Source organism: Corythoichthys intestinalis, chromosome 21 (genome assembly GCF_030265065.1).
Source record: "Corythoichthys intestinalis isolate RoL2023-P3 chromosome 21, ASM3026506v1, whole genome shotgun sequence".
NCBI lineage: Eukaryota > Metazoa > Chordata > Actinopteri > Syngnathiformes > Syngnathidae > Corythoichthys > Corythoichthys intestinalis.
The window spans coordinates 18809363-18826113 of record NC_080415.1 but is presented as its reverse complement, the minus strand read 5'-3'; the positions used below and the strand labels follow the sequence as shown (position 1 = coordinate 18826113).

General features: G+C 38.4%; 1 protein-coding gene across 1 annotated transcript; it reads right to left on the bottom strand.

Moving 5' to 3' along the window:
* Positions 1-235: 235 nt before the first annotated feature.
* LOC130909444 (ketimine reductase mu-crystallin-like) lies at positions 236-15351 on the bottom strand. The gene is made up of 8 exons (XM_057825927.1): positions 15185-15351; positions 11443-11593; positions 11322-11384; positions 10910-11011; positions 5948-6131; positions 5754-5875; positions 728-812; positions 236-656 (listed from the first exon to the last, which is right to left on the bottom strand). Exons 1-8 carry the CDS (start codon positions 15349-15351, stop codon positions 547-549), a joined length of 984 nt encoding a protein of 327 aa, XP_057681910.1. The 3' UTR covers positions 236-546.
* Positions 15352-16751: the final 1400 nt, after the last annotated feature.

The window sequence follows — 16751 nt, the reverse complement described above, 5'->3', positions numbered from 1 at the left end:
GAAAGTATTGACAAAAAAACAAGTGATGCTGCTTTTCTTCTTGTAAACGGCTTGGTTTAGAAGGAAAGGAGACTTGAGCATGTTGTAACTTCTGAAACAAAATACCTATTAGTGCATTCATTGATTACATTTACTTTTTATTCATTATTTAAAAATGTTTATTTGCAGTTTATGCAGACATTCTCTTTCCAAAAATTGTCCATGAATCATAATTGCGATAAAGTTTAATCCCCATATTTTATGCCATAATTGCACAACCCACTGATGCACTAAAGATGAAAATAGGGGAAATAACGATGAATATACAGGCTAACGTAGTTCCATGTATCGGTTAAATAGTATCTCTCCCTGCTACCCCCACCCTCTCAAAAAGCAAAGCAACCACTGTTAATTTCCTTCATATGAAGCAAGGGGGGATTCCCCATTTTAAAAAATGACTTTCTCCCATCAAAATAATTTCAATTTGATTCATTTTTACGTAAGAAATGCATCAGCATTTGGTCTTTGTCCCGTCCCCAGCAAAAAGGGTACATGCAGGTTATGCATTTATAGCGTCCCTGCCTCTGTTGAGACAAAACCTACGCCCTTGGGTTGGTTGCTTGCTTTCCACTGGTCAAACACTAACTTGGCACTCACTGCATCTTCAAGACCCATTCCTGCACCAAAAAAGGAACAAATACTTCATAGCGTTGTTCTAGCAAGTAAGTAAATAAGATTTCTTGCTCACCAAGGGATTCAAACACAGTTGTCTTCTCTCTAAGTGCAGGTTTTCCTCCGCTGATAACTTCTCCGAGCTCTGCAAACACTTCTACCTGAAATACGAGTCATTTTCAAAATGTCTTAAAGTTTCTGTGTAAATACTGTAAATATGCACAGTAGAGTTGTCCGATGTAGCCAATAATATCAGCCGATCAAAGCATATTAAAATATTGGTTAATAATAGCATTGTTTTTGGGCCAACATGCATATTGCCTTCAAAGTATGTATATGCCCTCTGACTTTGTACAAGGGCTGGTCACACCTTAATACTGCAGTTACGTTTATTGACTATTAGATGTCTCCAAACTAAGATGCATGGATTTTTTTTTTATGTGAGTATGGAAGTAGATTTGTGTTTTTTTTATCCAATCAAAAAAAAAAGTAGCGACTGAAAAATTGTGTTCAAAAAGTGTTCAACTGCAAATTTCTGAGTCTCAAATATTCATTCGCATTCAAAACTTTTTTTCTACGATTAATGTTTTAAAAAATTTTGAAGTGATTTTTCTTTTATATTTTTTTTGTTTGAAGCACCTTATTTTTTGATTGAATAATAGAGACACAAATGTCTTACCCAAAATGTGGCCCAAACGCAAAACTACATTACTTCAATCAAAAAAGTTGTTTCAATAAAAAAAAACTTGATTTCAATCAAAACAAAACAAAAAAATTTTAATAGTTTAGAAATGCATTTTTTTTTAGTTTAAAATTATTTTTACATTCAAGCACGTGTTTTTTTAAATTGAAAATATATTTTTTGATCGAAGCGACTTTTTTTTTTTTTTTTTTTTTTGGGATTGAATAATAAAGACACAAATCTACATCCATATGTGAGCAGACCATTTGCATTGCAAAAATTAAATGAACAACAAATGATTGAAAAATAATTAATATGTCAAGTCCACGAACACATATATCTGTATTGGATTTTTTGGGTTGGACAATATCGGTTAAAAAGTCATTATCGAACAACTCTAATGCCAGTGGTGAAATGTAATGAAGAACTTTGTTACTGTACTTAAATACATTTTTCTGTATCTGTACTTTGAGTACAAATATGAAGTGGTACTTATGACTTTTACTTCAGTACATTTTACAGCACATATCTGTACTTTTTATCCACTACTTTCCAAAATTTTGCCTGCGTTACACGTTACTTTTGTTTTCTTTTTTTCTCATTTTGAATTGATACTTTTGTTTTCATGCCTCCGGCGCAATTGATAACATATTACATAACCACATTAAGCCAAAGAAATACAACCCCTCCCCAAAAATCATTGAATTCTGGCAAGAGAAAAAAAAGTCTCCAGAAATGAAGCATCGTTCGGCCAAAAAGCATGAGTGCCCTCTAGTGGAGAAATTTCCTACTATGACATTAAAAGGATCACATCTCCGGTTTCCCTTGGTCGGTGCCAAATAAAAACTGGGAGAGAGGTTAAAATCTGCGCTTTCGAGTCATGTTGACGGCAGCGCTCTATGCCAAATACTTTTTTCCGGTGCTGTAAAGACGCCACATGATTGAAAAGGCTGGTGTGATCATAGAACGGTAAGCTTGAGTCTGATTTGTATAATGGAGATGTGATTATTGTTTCGACATCTCATTGGTGAAACTGGTAGAGCCATTCATTGTTGGCATATCTAAAAAAGGTAAAATCTAAAATATAGAACAAAGAGGAAAAATGTAACGACTTGTGTAGCCCAAAGTAGCAGAGTAAGAGCGTTTCTGCTTCACAAATTGACTCAAGTAAAAGAAGTATGGCTTAGAAAAACTACACTTAGAAGTACATTTTTTTCAAAAAGTTTCTAAAGTATATGTAGCAGAGTAAATTTAATGTGTTACTACCCAACTCTGTATGTATACTGTATGTATACTCTTCACAAGCTTTTCACACACTGTTGCTGGTATTTTGGCCCATTCATCCATGCAGATCTCCTCTAGAGCAGTGATGTTTTGGGGCTGTCATTGGGCAACACAGGCTTTCAACTCCCTCTTCACCCCGTGGCGTCAAAATGATAACAAGAACGGTGAGCAAAAACCACACGGGGGCACCTAGTGAATGACCTACAGAGAGCTGGGACCACAGTAACAAAGGCTACTATCAGTAACACAATACACCGCCAGGGACTCCAATCCTGCACTGCCAGACGTGTCCCCCTGCTGAAGAAAGTACATGTCCAGGCCCATCTGTGGTTTGCTGGAGAGCATTTGGATGATCTAGAAGAGGACTGGGAGTGTTATGGTCAGATGAAACCAAAATAGAACTTTTTGGTACAAACACAGGTTCTCATGTTTGGAGGAAAAAGAATACTGAATTGCACCATACCCACTGTGAGCATGGGGGTGGAAACGTCATGCTTTGGGGCTGTTTTTCTGCAAAGGGATCAGGACGACAGATCTGTGTAAAGGAAAGAATTATTGGGGCCATGTATCGAGAGATTTTGAGTGATAATTTCCTTCCATCAGCAAGGGCATTGAAGATGAGACGTGGCTGGGTCTTTCAGCATGACAATGATCCCAAACACACAGCCAGGGCAACAAAGGAGTGGCTTCGTAAGAAGCATTTCAAGGTCCTGGAGTGGCCTAGCCAGTCTCCAGATCTCAACCCCATAGAAAATCTGTGGAGTCAGTTGAAATTCCGTGTTGTCCAACGACAGCTCCAAAACATCACTGCTCTAGAGCAGACCTGCACGGAGGAATGGGCCAAAATACCAGCAACAGTGTGTGAAAAGCTTGTGAAGAGTTACAGAAAACGTTTGGCCTCTGTTATTGCCAACAAAGGGTACATTAGAAGGTACTGAGATGAACTTTTGGTATTGACCAAATACTTATTTTCCACCATGATTTGCAAATAAATTCTCTAAAAATCAAACAATGTGATTTTCTGGATTTTTTTCCCATATTCTGTCTCTTATGGTTTACCCATGTTGACAATTACAGGCCTCTCTAATATTTTCAAGTGGGAGAACTTGCACAATTAGTGGTTGACTACTTATTTGCCCCACTGTATATGGCGGAAAACACTCAGGTGACTTGAAGTTCCCCCAATTTGGCCAAATTTCAAAATTGTCCTATATGCATGTGTGATATGCAAAGCTTAAAATCTCAATTTTCTGGGGGAGGAAAATTTTTGAACAGGTGGGCATTTTGAAAATTGTTTTAATTTTTTTTAAAACAGCAAAACCCTAACTGGAGGTGAGAGCATAATCAAAGACGGCATGATTTTAACGAGATAATACCATATATTTACCTCTTTTTGATCCAAAAACTCCATGTAGCATGTATCACTGAGTGTCAAGACACAGCTGTGAATGGCCACAGCAGGATTTTGGGGGATTTTATAGGTGAATCATGGTATTATAACAAGGGTCGCGATGCAGAAATCGCAGACATCAAGGAGTTGTCGAGATTTTCTTTTCTATTTCATATTTTTAACCTTTGAAACGTTTTTGGTTTTTTTGGGGTTTTGTTTCAATTTTTCTTTGTTTATTTATCTAAAATATTGGGGAAAAAGCTACGGTAACAAAAACAATACAATTAAGCGATAGTTATGTGGTAGATAGCCGTGACTTATTTACAGACACTATTTTTTTCATTGTGACGTAATTTGTCTAAAAGTTTAAAATATGCGAGTAATTTTTCAAAGTTTTTTTTTTTTTAATTAAATATTAGACATCAATTAATTATTCTTAGCTAAAATGACAGACATTTTGAATAATAAATATGATTACCTTTTTTTTATGGCTGGGTTGAAACAAAAGCGGTTGCGCGATGTCTGTAAACGGAGGTTTCCAGGGTAAAACGGACAAATTAAAAATAGTTCGGGGGCTTAATGTGCCATGAATCTGCTATGGCAGCATATACAGTGGGGAGAACAGGTATTTGATACACTGCCAATGGGTTTTCCCATTGACTGTGTATCAAATACTTGTTCTCCCCACTGTACGTAGACATATTATTCTATCAAACACAATAGTTGTTTTGACTTAAAATACAGCAGTTTCCTATAAAGAGGAGTGCAAGAGAAGAAACTGCTTTTTTTAGTCTTGTCTGTGTTTTCCGCCATATATATATGTATTGCATTTTTGCATCGAGAGAAAATAATTTTACTTTTTACTTGTAAATTTTAAAGCAAGTACTTTTACTTGAGTAATTCTTTCATAGATACCTGTACTTTTACTCAAGTATTTTTTTGCACCTGTATCTGTACTCTTACTTTGGTTTAAAAAAAAAAGGGGGGGGGGGGGCTTCATCCACCACTGTCTAATGCACAACCTTTAAGACAATACTTTGTGTTTTCACCTACTAGACCTGTTTTGTTGTTGTTGTTGTAATATACACCGATCTCGATCGATGTAACCATGTAAAGTGAAGCGCTGTATGTGCTGTGTACAGCCCTGCCACTGATTTCTAAAAACACAATAATTAATATTAAACAGATTCATGATCATTAGTATAAAAGGGGAAAACACTTAACTACAACTACTTTGAGATGATCTAAAACAGAGGTGGGCAAACCGGTCCTCAAGGGCCCCAGTGGGTCCTGCTCTTTTTTACAACTGATCCAGAATAAGCAGTTTAACCAATGGAAGGTCCAGGAAAACGTGAAACACCTGACTGCAATCAACTGATTGCACTTGTGAGACACCAGATTGGTGAAAAGCTGTCCTCCTGATGGGTTGCAACAAAAACCTGCACCCACTGCGGCCCTTTGTGGAATAGTTTGCCCACCCCTGATCTAAAAGATTCTTTTGCCTTAAGATTAACTAATTGGCTGCTTTTGACGGCACAAAACATCCAATCGATTTGAACTTCAAATCGATTGGATGTCTACTACTGACAACCTATTTTAAATGAAAAAGCTTCATGCTTTGGTGTTTATCACCGTCAATGAGTTAAAAAGAAAATTCTAAAAAAATACTTACTGCTATTTCTATATTTTAGATGTGTTTTGAGTCACAACCTCGTATTTCAAGGTACAACTGCACTTGAAACTGACCCCGGAGAGAAGGATATCTCCAGACTCTACTGCGGCTCCCTCCCTGCTGTCAACGTACACCACCGCCTCCTTCATCAGCACTTCGTCCAGTTCTCGCCAGTCGGGCCTGCAAGCTCCTACGGCTGTCCGGTAACATTTTTTTTCTTAACTCAAGCAACTGTGGAAAAAAAACATGACTTGTTTTGTCTGCTCACCTGCCACGTGTGCTCCCGGTTTGACCCACTGTCCAAAGAGCACGGGTTCTGAACTCGAAGTCACTGTCACAATGACGTCGGCTTCCGTCACCGCTGTCGCAGTGGAGTCGCACAGGGTAACCGAACCGCTGACGGAGCTCTGAAACCTCTCCATTCCTTGTTTGCTGCGGCCCCACACGCGCACCTTTCATGTAAATTCCAGGTTAGATATAACAAAAATTCATTTTTTTGCTGTGTAATAGTAGAGGAAAATATTAGTGATCAGTTTTAAAAACGTCATTTTTTTCTCGTTTACCTCTATGATCTTCATCTTTTTCTTTTCTTTTCTGAACACCCGATTTATGACGACTCGCCATGTTTAGAGTTTATAACAATGACAGATTTTAATTTCCCGCTTCAGACCTTGAGTAGCCTTGAGTGCGCCAGAGCGGGGTCAAACTATTCTCTGCTAAGACGGGGCAAAAAATATATATACAGTATACCGTAATTTTCGGACTATAAGCCGCTACTTTTTCCCTTCATTTTGAATCATGCGGCTTATGGTCTAGTGCGGCTTATTTGTTGATTTATTTGGGTTAATAGGTAACATTTCATTTGACAGCGGCGTCATTCGACTGTCATAAGACTGTCATAATGATGACATGACACTATCATGGGCAATAATGAATGCTTATGTAATTAGGTGTCATTCAGCAAATTATGTCACTAACCCCATTTATGTCCAGCTTGGATCTTTTACATCCATTCAAAAGTCAAATTATTTGCCGGATAACACTAAATGACGTCTGTTGTAAGCATTCATTAATGCTCATGACGGTTTCATGTCGTAATTATGATTGTCTAATGACAGTCTAATGGCACCACTGTCAAATAGTGTTACCAAATCCAAAAACTAGCAGTTAATGAAACAAACGGAACAGTAACTGAAGAAATAATTACCACAGAACATGAATTTTGATTGTTATTTACATCAGTAGCGCTGCAATGCAATCTAGGAGGCATGTTGGACAACGAAAGTATTGACAGCAGGTGGCAACAGAGGTTGACTGTCTCCCACAAGGGAGCAGTGATGGCCAAATGAAGCCAATTGGTTCAAAGCTTCACAGTGGTTCATTTGGTCTTATGACAGTCATATGATGCCACTGTCAAATAGTGTTGCCGGTTAAGATCTTTTGGTGTAAAAATCCCACAATACATTGAGGACAGGTGCGGGTCCAGTGCGGCTTATCAATGAAAAAATGCAGTTTCGTGCCAAATTTGGTGGGTGGCGGCTAATAGTCAGGTGCGCCTTATAGTGCGAAAATTATGGTAATTGAAATATTTAATATGTTACGTTTTTAGTATATATTGAGGAGAACATATTTAATCAGACAATGATTTAAATAAAAAAGAAATATGTGAATGTAAAGTGAAATAAATTAAGGGTCATTTAGGGGCCCCTATGGTCTTGAGTCCTGGGACAATGTGCACGAATGAGAATCACCGATGACCCATACAATCAATACTGTTGGCTCTGTTTTCAGGATAAAGTTATTAGAATTTACCACTGCATGTCAATAATTGTAGTATGAACAGCAACACTTGAGTGATTTTTACCTAAACCTAATGGGCGAATTCAGCTCAGTGTAATTCTAAACTGCACACACTTTTTTATTATGTATAGTCTACTCTTATTTTTTTCATAAATATTATCAAAAATTAAGATATATCTTAAATGTTGTCCATAATGAATTGACTGTATTAATATTGGTTAGGACAGAATGTGAAAATGAATTTCTCTATGGGACAATAAAGGGTATCTCACCTAACCTTCAACCTCAACTCACCTCACCTTCAACCTCAACTCACCTCACCTTCAACCTCAACTCACCGCACTTTTAACCTCACCTCAACTCACCACACCTTCAACCGCAACCTCACCTCACCTTGACATTCACCTCACTTCACCTCAACCGGATCAGTTTTACTTGTTTTGACGTGTTCAAAATTACATTGACTATGGACCGCACACGAAGCTTAAATTCAACCTGCGTTCTGTTGCCCTTTTCAGCTTTAATGGTAGACGGCACTAGTCACTTAAACAGTGCCCCTCCTTTAACTCAGGGGTCAAAACCTGACAACAAGTTGAAATCAATGTAGGAAACTGTAGAATTTCGGTATTTTGTTTTGCGTAAATAAATTTATATTAAAAAAAATAATAATTCAATTGGATAACAAGCTATCGTGGTTGTGATTTTCTTGCCATTTTTGCTGTTTCTGGATTTTTATTTTTATTTTTTTTGCAATACGCTGTAACTCTCGATGATTTTGTTGCTTGTAGCCCTTAACTCATTTGACAGCAGCTCTAGAACCACATGCGGCTCTTTAGCGTAAGGGAGAGGGAAATCTAACTTTGTTTTAATATGGTTTCTGTCAGAGGACAAACATGACACAAACATTCTAATTTATTAATAATGAAGTTAAACTTGAGGCGTCGTCGTACAACAGAGTTGTTACGTGATGCGTCATCCTCTATAGGATGTACTACAGGGAAAATAAACATTTAATCATGAAAGCTCATTATATATTTGTAGCCAACTTAGTCATTTTGATAGTAGGCTAAATAGATATATATACAGTATGTGTTGCCTTTATTCTAAGGCTTATACAACCCCTAGCAAAAAGTATGGAATCACCAGTCTCGGACGAGCACTCTCTCAGACATTTTATTATGTAAAACAAACTCAGATAAAAAGCTTGTAAAAAATAATGAATTAGTTCAAAAGTGCAACTCCTGGGCATTCAGAAACACTAAAAGAAATGAATAAAAACTATGTGGTGGTCAGTAAATGTTACTTTTATAGAGCAAGTCCAGGGAAAGAAATATAGAATCACTCCATTTGAAGAAAAAATATGGAATCACTCCATTTTGAGGAGAAAATACAGACAAACTCAGTCAATTTCCTTTCCTAAATTGGGCCCCTGCCTCAGATTAGATCTGCTCGTTAGTCAGCAGTTAAAAACAGTGGAGTTATCACACCTTGGAGGGCTGGTGGACCAAGTGGACTTCCAAGAATCATGGCTCCAACAAGAGAGATGTCTCTTGAGACCAAGGGGAGATTATCAAACCTCTTGAAGAAGGTAACGCTACACGTATGGTTGCCATACATGTGGGCTGTTCACAGTCAGCTCTATCAAAAATCTGGACCAAGTACATAGAGCATGGCAATGTTGTTAAACTTAAGCCTGGTAGACATCCAAACGTCATGACAAACAACTACAGGCCATATGTATGTCTTGAAAACAGAAGATGTACAACTAGACAAATGAAGAAGAAATGGGAGGAAGCTGGAGTCAAGGTATGGGACAGAGCTGTGTAAATGGGATTTTCCTACAGGAAAGCTAAAAGGAAACTCATTGACACTTAAAAAAGAACAAGACTGCAATGGGCTAAGGAGCGGCAATCATGGACTGTGAATGACTGGATGAAGGTTATTTTCAGTGATGAGTCAAGAATCTGCATTGGACAAGGTGATGATGCTGGAACTTTTGTTTGGTGCCGTTCCAGTGAGATTTACAAAGATGACTGCCTGAAGAATCCCCCAAAGGAAATTGGATTTTCATACAGGAAAGCTAAAAGGAAACTCATTGACACTTAAATAGAAAAGAACAAGACTGCAATGGACTAAGGAGCGGCAATCATGGACTGTGAATGACTGGATTAAGGTTATTTTCAGTGATGAGTCAAGAATCTGCATTGGACAAGATGATGATGCTGGAACTTTTGTTTGGTGCCGTTCCAGTGAGATTTACAAAGATGAGTGCCTGAAGAAAACATCAAAGTTACCTCAGTCCTTGATGATATGGGGCTGCATGTTAGGCATCGGCACTGGAGAGATGGCTGTGGTTAAATCTTCAATAAATGCACAAGTTTACATTGAAATTTTAGACAGCTTTCTTATCCATTCAATTGAAAATATGTTTGGCGATTATGAAATCATTTTCCAAGACGACAATGCATCACGCCACAGAGCTAAAACTGTTAAAGCATTCATTGGAGAAAGACTCATTGGGTCATGGCCTGCAAATACCCCAGATCTCAACCCTATTGGGAAAAAAATGGTCCACAGCAAGGCTCCGACCTGCAAAGATGATCTGGCAACTGCAATCGAAGAGAGTTGGCACCAAATTGATAAAGAACACTGTTTGTCACTCATCAAATCAATGTCTCAGAGACTACAAGCTGTCATAAAAGCCAGTAGTGGTGCAACTAAATAATAGAGATGTGTTTTGATATTTTCTTGTTTGTTTCTCATGATTCCATATATTTTTCCTCAGAATGGAGTGATTCTATATTTATATCCCTGCACTTGCTCTATAAAAGTAACATTTACTGACACCCACAATGTTTTTTTATTCTTTTTTTTTTTGTGTTTCTTAGTGCTAAAGAGTTGCAGTTTTGAATTAATTCATTATTTTTTCAAGCTTTTTATCAGAGTTTGTTCTACATAATAAAATGTCTGACAGAGTGCTCCTCTGAGACTGGTGATGCCAATCTTTTTGCTAGGGTTTGTATAAGCCTTTTAATTTTTTGCGGCTCAGAAATATTTGTATTTCGTTTTTTTTTTCTTCCAATTTGGCTCTTGTAACATGTTGGGTTGCTGACCCCTGCCTTAACCCATTCACTGCCATTGACAGTTATAAATATCAAATCCATTTCAACTGGGAAGGCTAGCATTGAGTGATCATGTTGCACTACCATCGACGGCGATAGGCATCCAATCCAATTTCTAGACCTCCCAGTCAAATTGGATTAGGTGTATGTCACCGTCAATGGCAACCACAGAGATTCCCATCCTCTGTTTACCGAATGAAAGTGGAAGGATTTCAAGTTTCAAAGTTTGAACACCCGTGATTTATGGCAATCTTAGCTTAAAAATATGTAATGCAAGACCAAACCTTTTCTTTAACTATATTTAGTACCTCTTTAAATGAAAACATCTCGGTGAAGACATCATAATGGCTCAGAGCTTGTTGTCCTGTTCCCAAGATGGCCAATACTTCCGCTTTATGAGGCATCAAAAGCTGTACAAAAAGCATTTTTACTATTTGTTAGTGCAGGGGTCCCCAACCTATTCCACTAAGGCACACTGTGGGTGCAGGATTTCATTCTTACCAAACAAGATGACAACACTTTTTCCCCAATCTGGTGTTTTACAAGTGCAATCAGTTGATTGCAGTCAGGTGTGGCTTGTTTTAGCAGAAGCCTCATTGGTTCAACTGTCTCTGCTGGATCGGCTGGAACAAAAACCAGGACCCACAGTGTGCCTTGAGGACTGGGTTGAAAACCCCTGTGTTAGTGGATGTTTTGAAACGTGAGCTACAGAGAACAAACCTTTGCAGAAATGGCTGACGCCGCGGCCGTCCTCATGTAGGTCAAGACATTTCCTTGTATCACCTGCAAATCAGTATTAACTCATAACCTGTTGATGATCATGACCTAGCGCGCTACTTACAGCCATTGTTCTTCCACTGTCAGGGTCTAGCAGGACTACTGTGGCTTGATCTGATGCTGGCTCAGAACCTTTCTCACGATTGTAGATGCTCAAAAATTTCGTACATAAGATTCCGTTGTTTTCCATGTATGTCGGCATCAGGAAGATATCTCTGTTTAAAGGATACATTTTTAGAAATAATTTAAATCAGTATTTTAATTCATTAATTGGAGGGCCCAGGCACAGGTATAGTATTCAGAGTATGTGTTGTGGTGGTTAATATATTTACATGAATCGTTACACGTACAAATTATGTTTTTGTTTTTTTTCCACCTGAAATATTTTGACTACATTCATATAGGTCAGAGGTCTCAAACTTATGGTCCAGGGGCCAATTGCGGCCAGCTGGACAATATTTTTCAGCCCCTATTTAACATTCAGTTGTAGTGTTACCGTTGCCCCGCGCAAATTTTGTGTTGGGCAGTAAAGAAATATATGGATAATTTTGAATAAAAGGAAATGAATTAATTTATTAAAATCCCGTTTTGGGGGAAATAAACATTAACGGTATTCCAAGAAGAATATCAATCTCTATATTTTCATCCACGAGTAATAAAAATTCAAAATAAAATAAAATTTCAACCAGTCAAAAATTCCCCAAAAATAATAAATTTTATAAACATATGGCGGAAAACACAGACAAGACTGAAAAAGCAGTTTCTGCTCTTGCACTCCTCTTTAACACATTAAGTACCATAGGTGTCCCATTTTGGGACACCTTGGGATCCGCCCCCAAGCCGAGCCTAGCCTTTGTTTTGTAAATGGGGCCATTATTTATGCAACGCCGACCGCATCCCATTTCTGTTTTTCTACTCCTACCCTTTGGCCCTTCAAACGGAGCAATAAGGGGTAGGGCTTGAAACGTCAGCCCAATTGGCCAGTTGTTACGTTACCAAAAGCGACGATAAAAAGTGCACTAAGTGCACTTGTGCGTTTAGCAAAACTGAAAAACAAAACAAACATTACAAATGAAGAAACACAATGAACAATAAACTAACATTACAATTAGTGGTGTTGATTATTTATTTATTATAGAGCAGGCGGTAAACAGAAAATTTACCTTCACCGAAATTCTTCACGATGACCGACATAATTTTGACCATGTTGGCAAATTCGGTAATTTAATAAAACAAGAAAATATAGTCTTTTGATCCCGCTTTGACTCTGTTTTGTTCGGCTATGTTCATTCCCCTTTCAGAAAGCAGACAGTGTGCTTACGTATGGAGTCACGTGGTTTTCAGGAAGCCAAACAAACAGAAGCCCAGTAGGCTAACGCCATCGGCTAACGTTACAAGTAAACGGGATGGAGTCGGGCTTAAGTTAGCTTCGCCAAACTTTCACCCGACATTAAGTAAACTCTTGGCGGGTTCCAGACGGGCTTTCACCCGCTGTCCTCCCTGGTTCTCACGATTTCAGGAGAGGATGCTGCTTTCAGTGCTTTCGTCTGGTAGCCAAGCCACAGGCTAATGCTGGCGGCTAACAGCGGCTACAAATGAACGTGAAAGAGTCCGATAGCGGCTCTAACCTTGTCGAAACGGCTGAAACAATATGCTGCCATCAACAAATTTGACAGTACACAGGGGTGGGGGAAGAAAAATAGAAATGGAATGCGGCCAGCGGTGGATGAGTAATGGCCCAATTTACAAAACAAAGGCTAGGCTCGGCTTGGGGGCGGATCCCAGGTAATATTAGGGAGCACCAAAACCCCCTGGTACTGCTAGTGTTAAAAGAAACTGATGTATTTTAAGCCAAAACAACTGTTGTGTTTGATAGAACAATATGTCTATATGCTGCCATAGCAGATTCATGGCACATTAAGCCCCCAACCTATTTTTAATCTGCCCGTTTTACCCTGGAAACCCTCGTTTACAGACGTCGCGCAACTGCTTTTGTTTCAACCCAGCCATAAAACGAAGACAATTAATTATATTTGTTATTCAAAATGTCCGTCATTTTTATCTTAGAATCAATAATTGATGTCTAATATTTCGTTAAAAAAAATAAAAAAAAAACGACTTTAAAAATTATTCATCCGCATATTTGATACTTTTGAACAAATAACGTCACAATGAAAAAAACTGGTGTCTGTAAAAAAAAAGTCACTAGGATATCTACCTCATAACTATCGTTTTATTGTAGTTTTTTTTTTTTTGTTACTGTCGCATTTTCTCTGATATGTTAAATGATAAATAATCGATCCAAACAAAGAAAAATTGGAGAAAAAAAAAAAACCTTTAAAAGGGTAAATATATGAAAAAGAACATCTCGAGTCGACCACTCCTTGATGTCTGCGATTTCTGCATCGCGACCCTTGTTATATAATTACCATGTTTCACCCATAAAATCCCCCCAAAATCTAGCTGTGGCCATTCACAGCTGTGTTTTGACACTCAGTGATACATGCTACATGGAGTTTTTGGATCGAAAGAAGGTAAGTACGCGATACTATCTCGTTAAAATCATGGCGTCTTTAATTCTGCTCTCTCATCCTCTCACCTCCAGTAAGGGTTTTGCTGTTTAGATTTTTTTTTCCCACCAGAAAATACAGATTTTAAGCTTTCCAATGATGTATCACGCATGCATATCGGACAGTTTTGAAATTTGGCCAAATTGGGGGTCTCAGAGCGGAACTTCAAGTCACCTGAGTTTTTTCCGCCATATACATAGTAAGTGTGGCCCATGTGTATTTGAAAAAAAAACTGCACAAACCCTCCCAAAAAAAAACAGAAACAGGAGTATTTTCAAAATCTATTTCACTCAGTAAATACAGTGGTACAGTTGAAGCCTGGGACCGTGTGCTTTGGTCAGATGAGACCAAGATTGAGCTTTTCGGCAACAAACACTCTAAGTGGGTCTGGCGTGCCACGAAAGATGCGCATGCTGAAAAGCACTTCATACTCACTGTGAAGTATGGGGTTGGGTCAGTGATGCTGTGGGGCTGTTTCGCTTCCAAAGGCCCTGGGAACCTTGTTAGGGTGCATGGCATCATGAATGCTTTGAAATACCAGGACATTTTAAATCAAAATCTGTTGCCCTCTGCCCGAAAGCTGAAGATGGGTCATCACTGGGTCTTTCAGCAAGACAATGACCCTAAACATATGGCCAAATCTACACAGAAATGGTTCACCAGACACAAAATCAAGCTCCTCCCATTGGCCATCTCAGTCCCCAGACCTTGTTTTGTTGGCAAAAGGGGGTTGTACAAAGTATTAACACCAGGGGTGCTAATAATTGTGACACATTATTTGATATCAAATAATTATTTCTTTATGTGGGATTTTTTTCCCCCACTGAATAAATGCACTTGTATTGAAGGTTGGATTTTTCTCTTATTTTCCATGAAGGTTCCATATTATTTGAATTTAAAAAATATATATTAGAAGCTAAAAAACACATCTTAACCAGGGGTGCCAATGATCATGGAGGGCACTGTAAATATTCATTCACTATATAGAAGAAGGTATAATAAGAAGATGGACATCCACTTTTTGTACAATTTTTCTAATGTAAGATTGTTTTTTGAGTACAATTCTCGATGTCTGGGGGTCCACTGTGAATGGGATCGCGAATAATGGACCGCGAAATGTTCTACAAACGAGAAGAAATTAGTTAAAAATAAATACTTCATTTCGTTGAAGAATGTTAACCACAACTAGTAATATGCAACGTATATCATGCTAGAAATATGAAAAAAAACGCTTACCTGCTGTGTTTTTTCAGTGGTATTGAAAACCTCAAAGGTTGGATCACCTCTGAAGTGTCTCTTAGGGAAAATTTGGCCAAAGCGTCCTCCAGACGAGGGATGAGATCTGAGTATCGTAAAAAACGAGAAACTTGATTTTCCGAAATGACGGCAGGGGGCTCGGCCATGGTTGCGGATTTCTCGCTTCTTGAGTGCTGCTGCTTTTATAATTTGGGTAGACAAGTTGCGTTGAACAGCGGCAACTGTAACCTGACACCTTCACCAGTCTTCTGCCAACATTCTATCCGCCCTCATTCATACTTTCAGCAGTGGTGGAATGTAACGAAGTAAAAGTACGTCCGTACTGTACTTAAAGTGCCTACGACAGGATAAAAAAGTCTTTAATAGCATTATTATGTGAATTAGAATCATATTTTGAGACGATTTGACTGTATACAACATTTGGCAAAGCGCAGATGACAAGAAATCAGTCTTTTAATCTGCCGTTTAGCCACGCTTACCATTATAGTGCTCCCCAACAGGAAGATGATGTCGACATGGTCATGGTTTAATCTGATTTATAATTCAGCCCATTGAGGAGGAATTCTTCAGAACGAGGAAAATGCGACGAAGGGAGCCGCAAAATGTCATTGTTTCAGTCTCTCTACTCCAATATTTTTACAGAATTTTTTTTTTTAATCGAAGTGTTTTACCCCAATTGCAAAATAAATTGTATGGTCATGACAAAAATGTCTTGCGCTAAATGGAATATGAAATATTAAAAATGCATTTATTCATTACGAGATGGCAAAATTACTCCATAATGGTCAAAACTGCCGACTTCACCTTTACTGTCGCACCTCCTGAACGATATTTTATGCCACCGGAATTAGTCCAGCTTTTGTCATTTCCCTGCCTCGGCTTCGGAGAACGTAAACAAACCAGGAGGCATGACAGCTAGCCGACATGCTAACCCGAACCGAGTTATGTTTCAAAGTCTGTTCTCGGCTTTCGAAGCGAAAAATCACTCAAAACTACTCAGGATAATGTCACACGGCGGCGGGGTTGTCGATTGTCTTCGCCGATTGGCAACACGCCCGGCAGCGAGCAAGTTTGCACTCGTCTCCTGCTGCGGGAGGAGAGCATGTTTGCAGGGGAAGCAGCTGGAGAATTACCGCCGGACAAACTGTCATAATAAATGAGATATGTTGAATGATCACAATGGGAGTAAGTCATATTCTCAATGTGAAACATTAAAACTGTTCAGACCGCCGGACAAACTGGCCGACGTCGGAGGAGCGCATAGCTGCCATATGGTCAACACTAGGGTGACCATATTTTGATTTCCAAAAAAGAGGACACTCGGCCCGGCCTCGAGATACTTGAATTTTACTCGCAGTTCACTCAAAGATGCCTATATCACTTTATTATATTTAATGTGTGCCTCCTCAGTCTGGACAGAAAAATTCAGTTTTATTAAAAAAAAAAAAGTCATATGGTATATATTATATACTATATGGAAATAAGTTTTTTACTTAACAGGCTTTATTCTTATAAAAAAAAAATTTAAAAACGCAAAAAAATACAT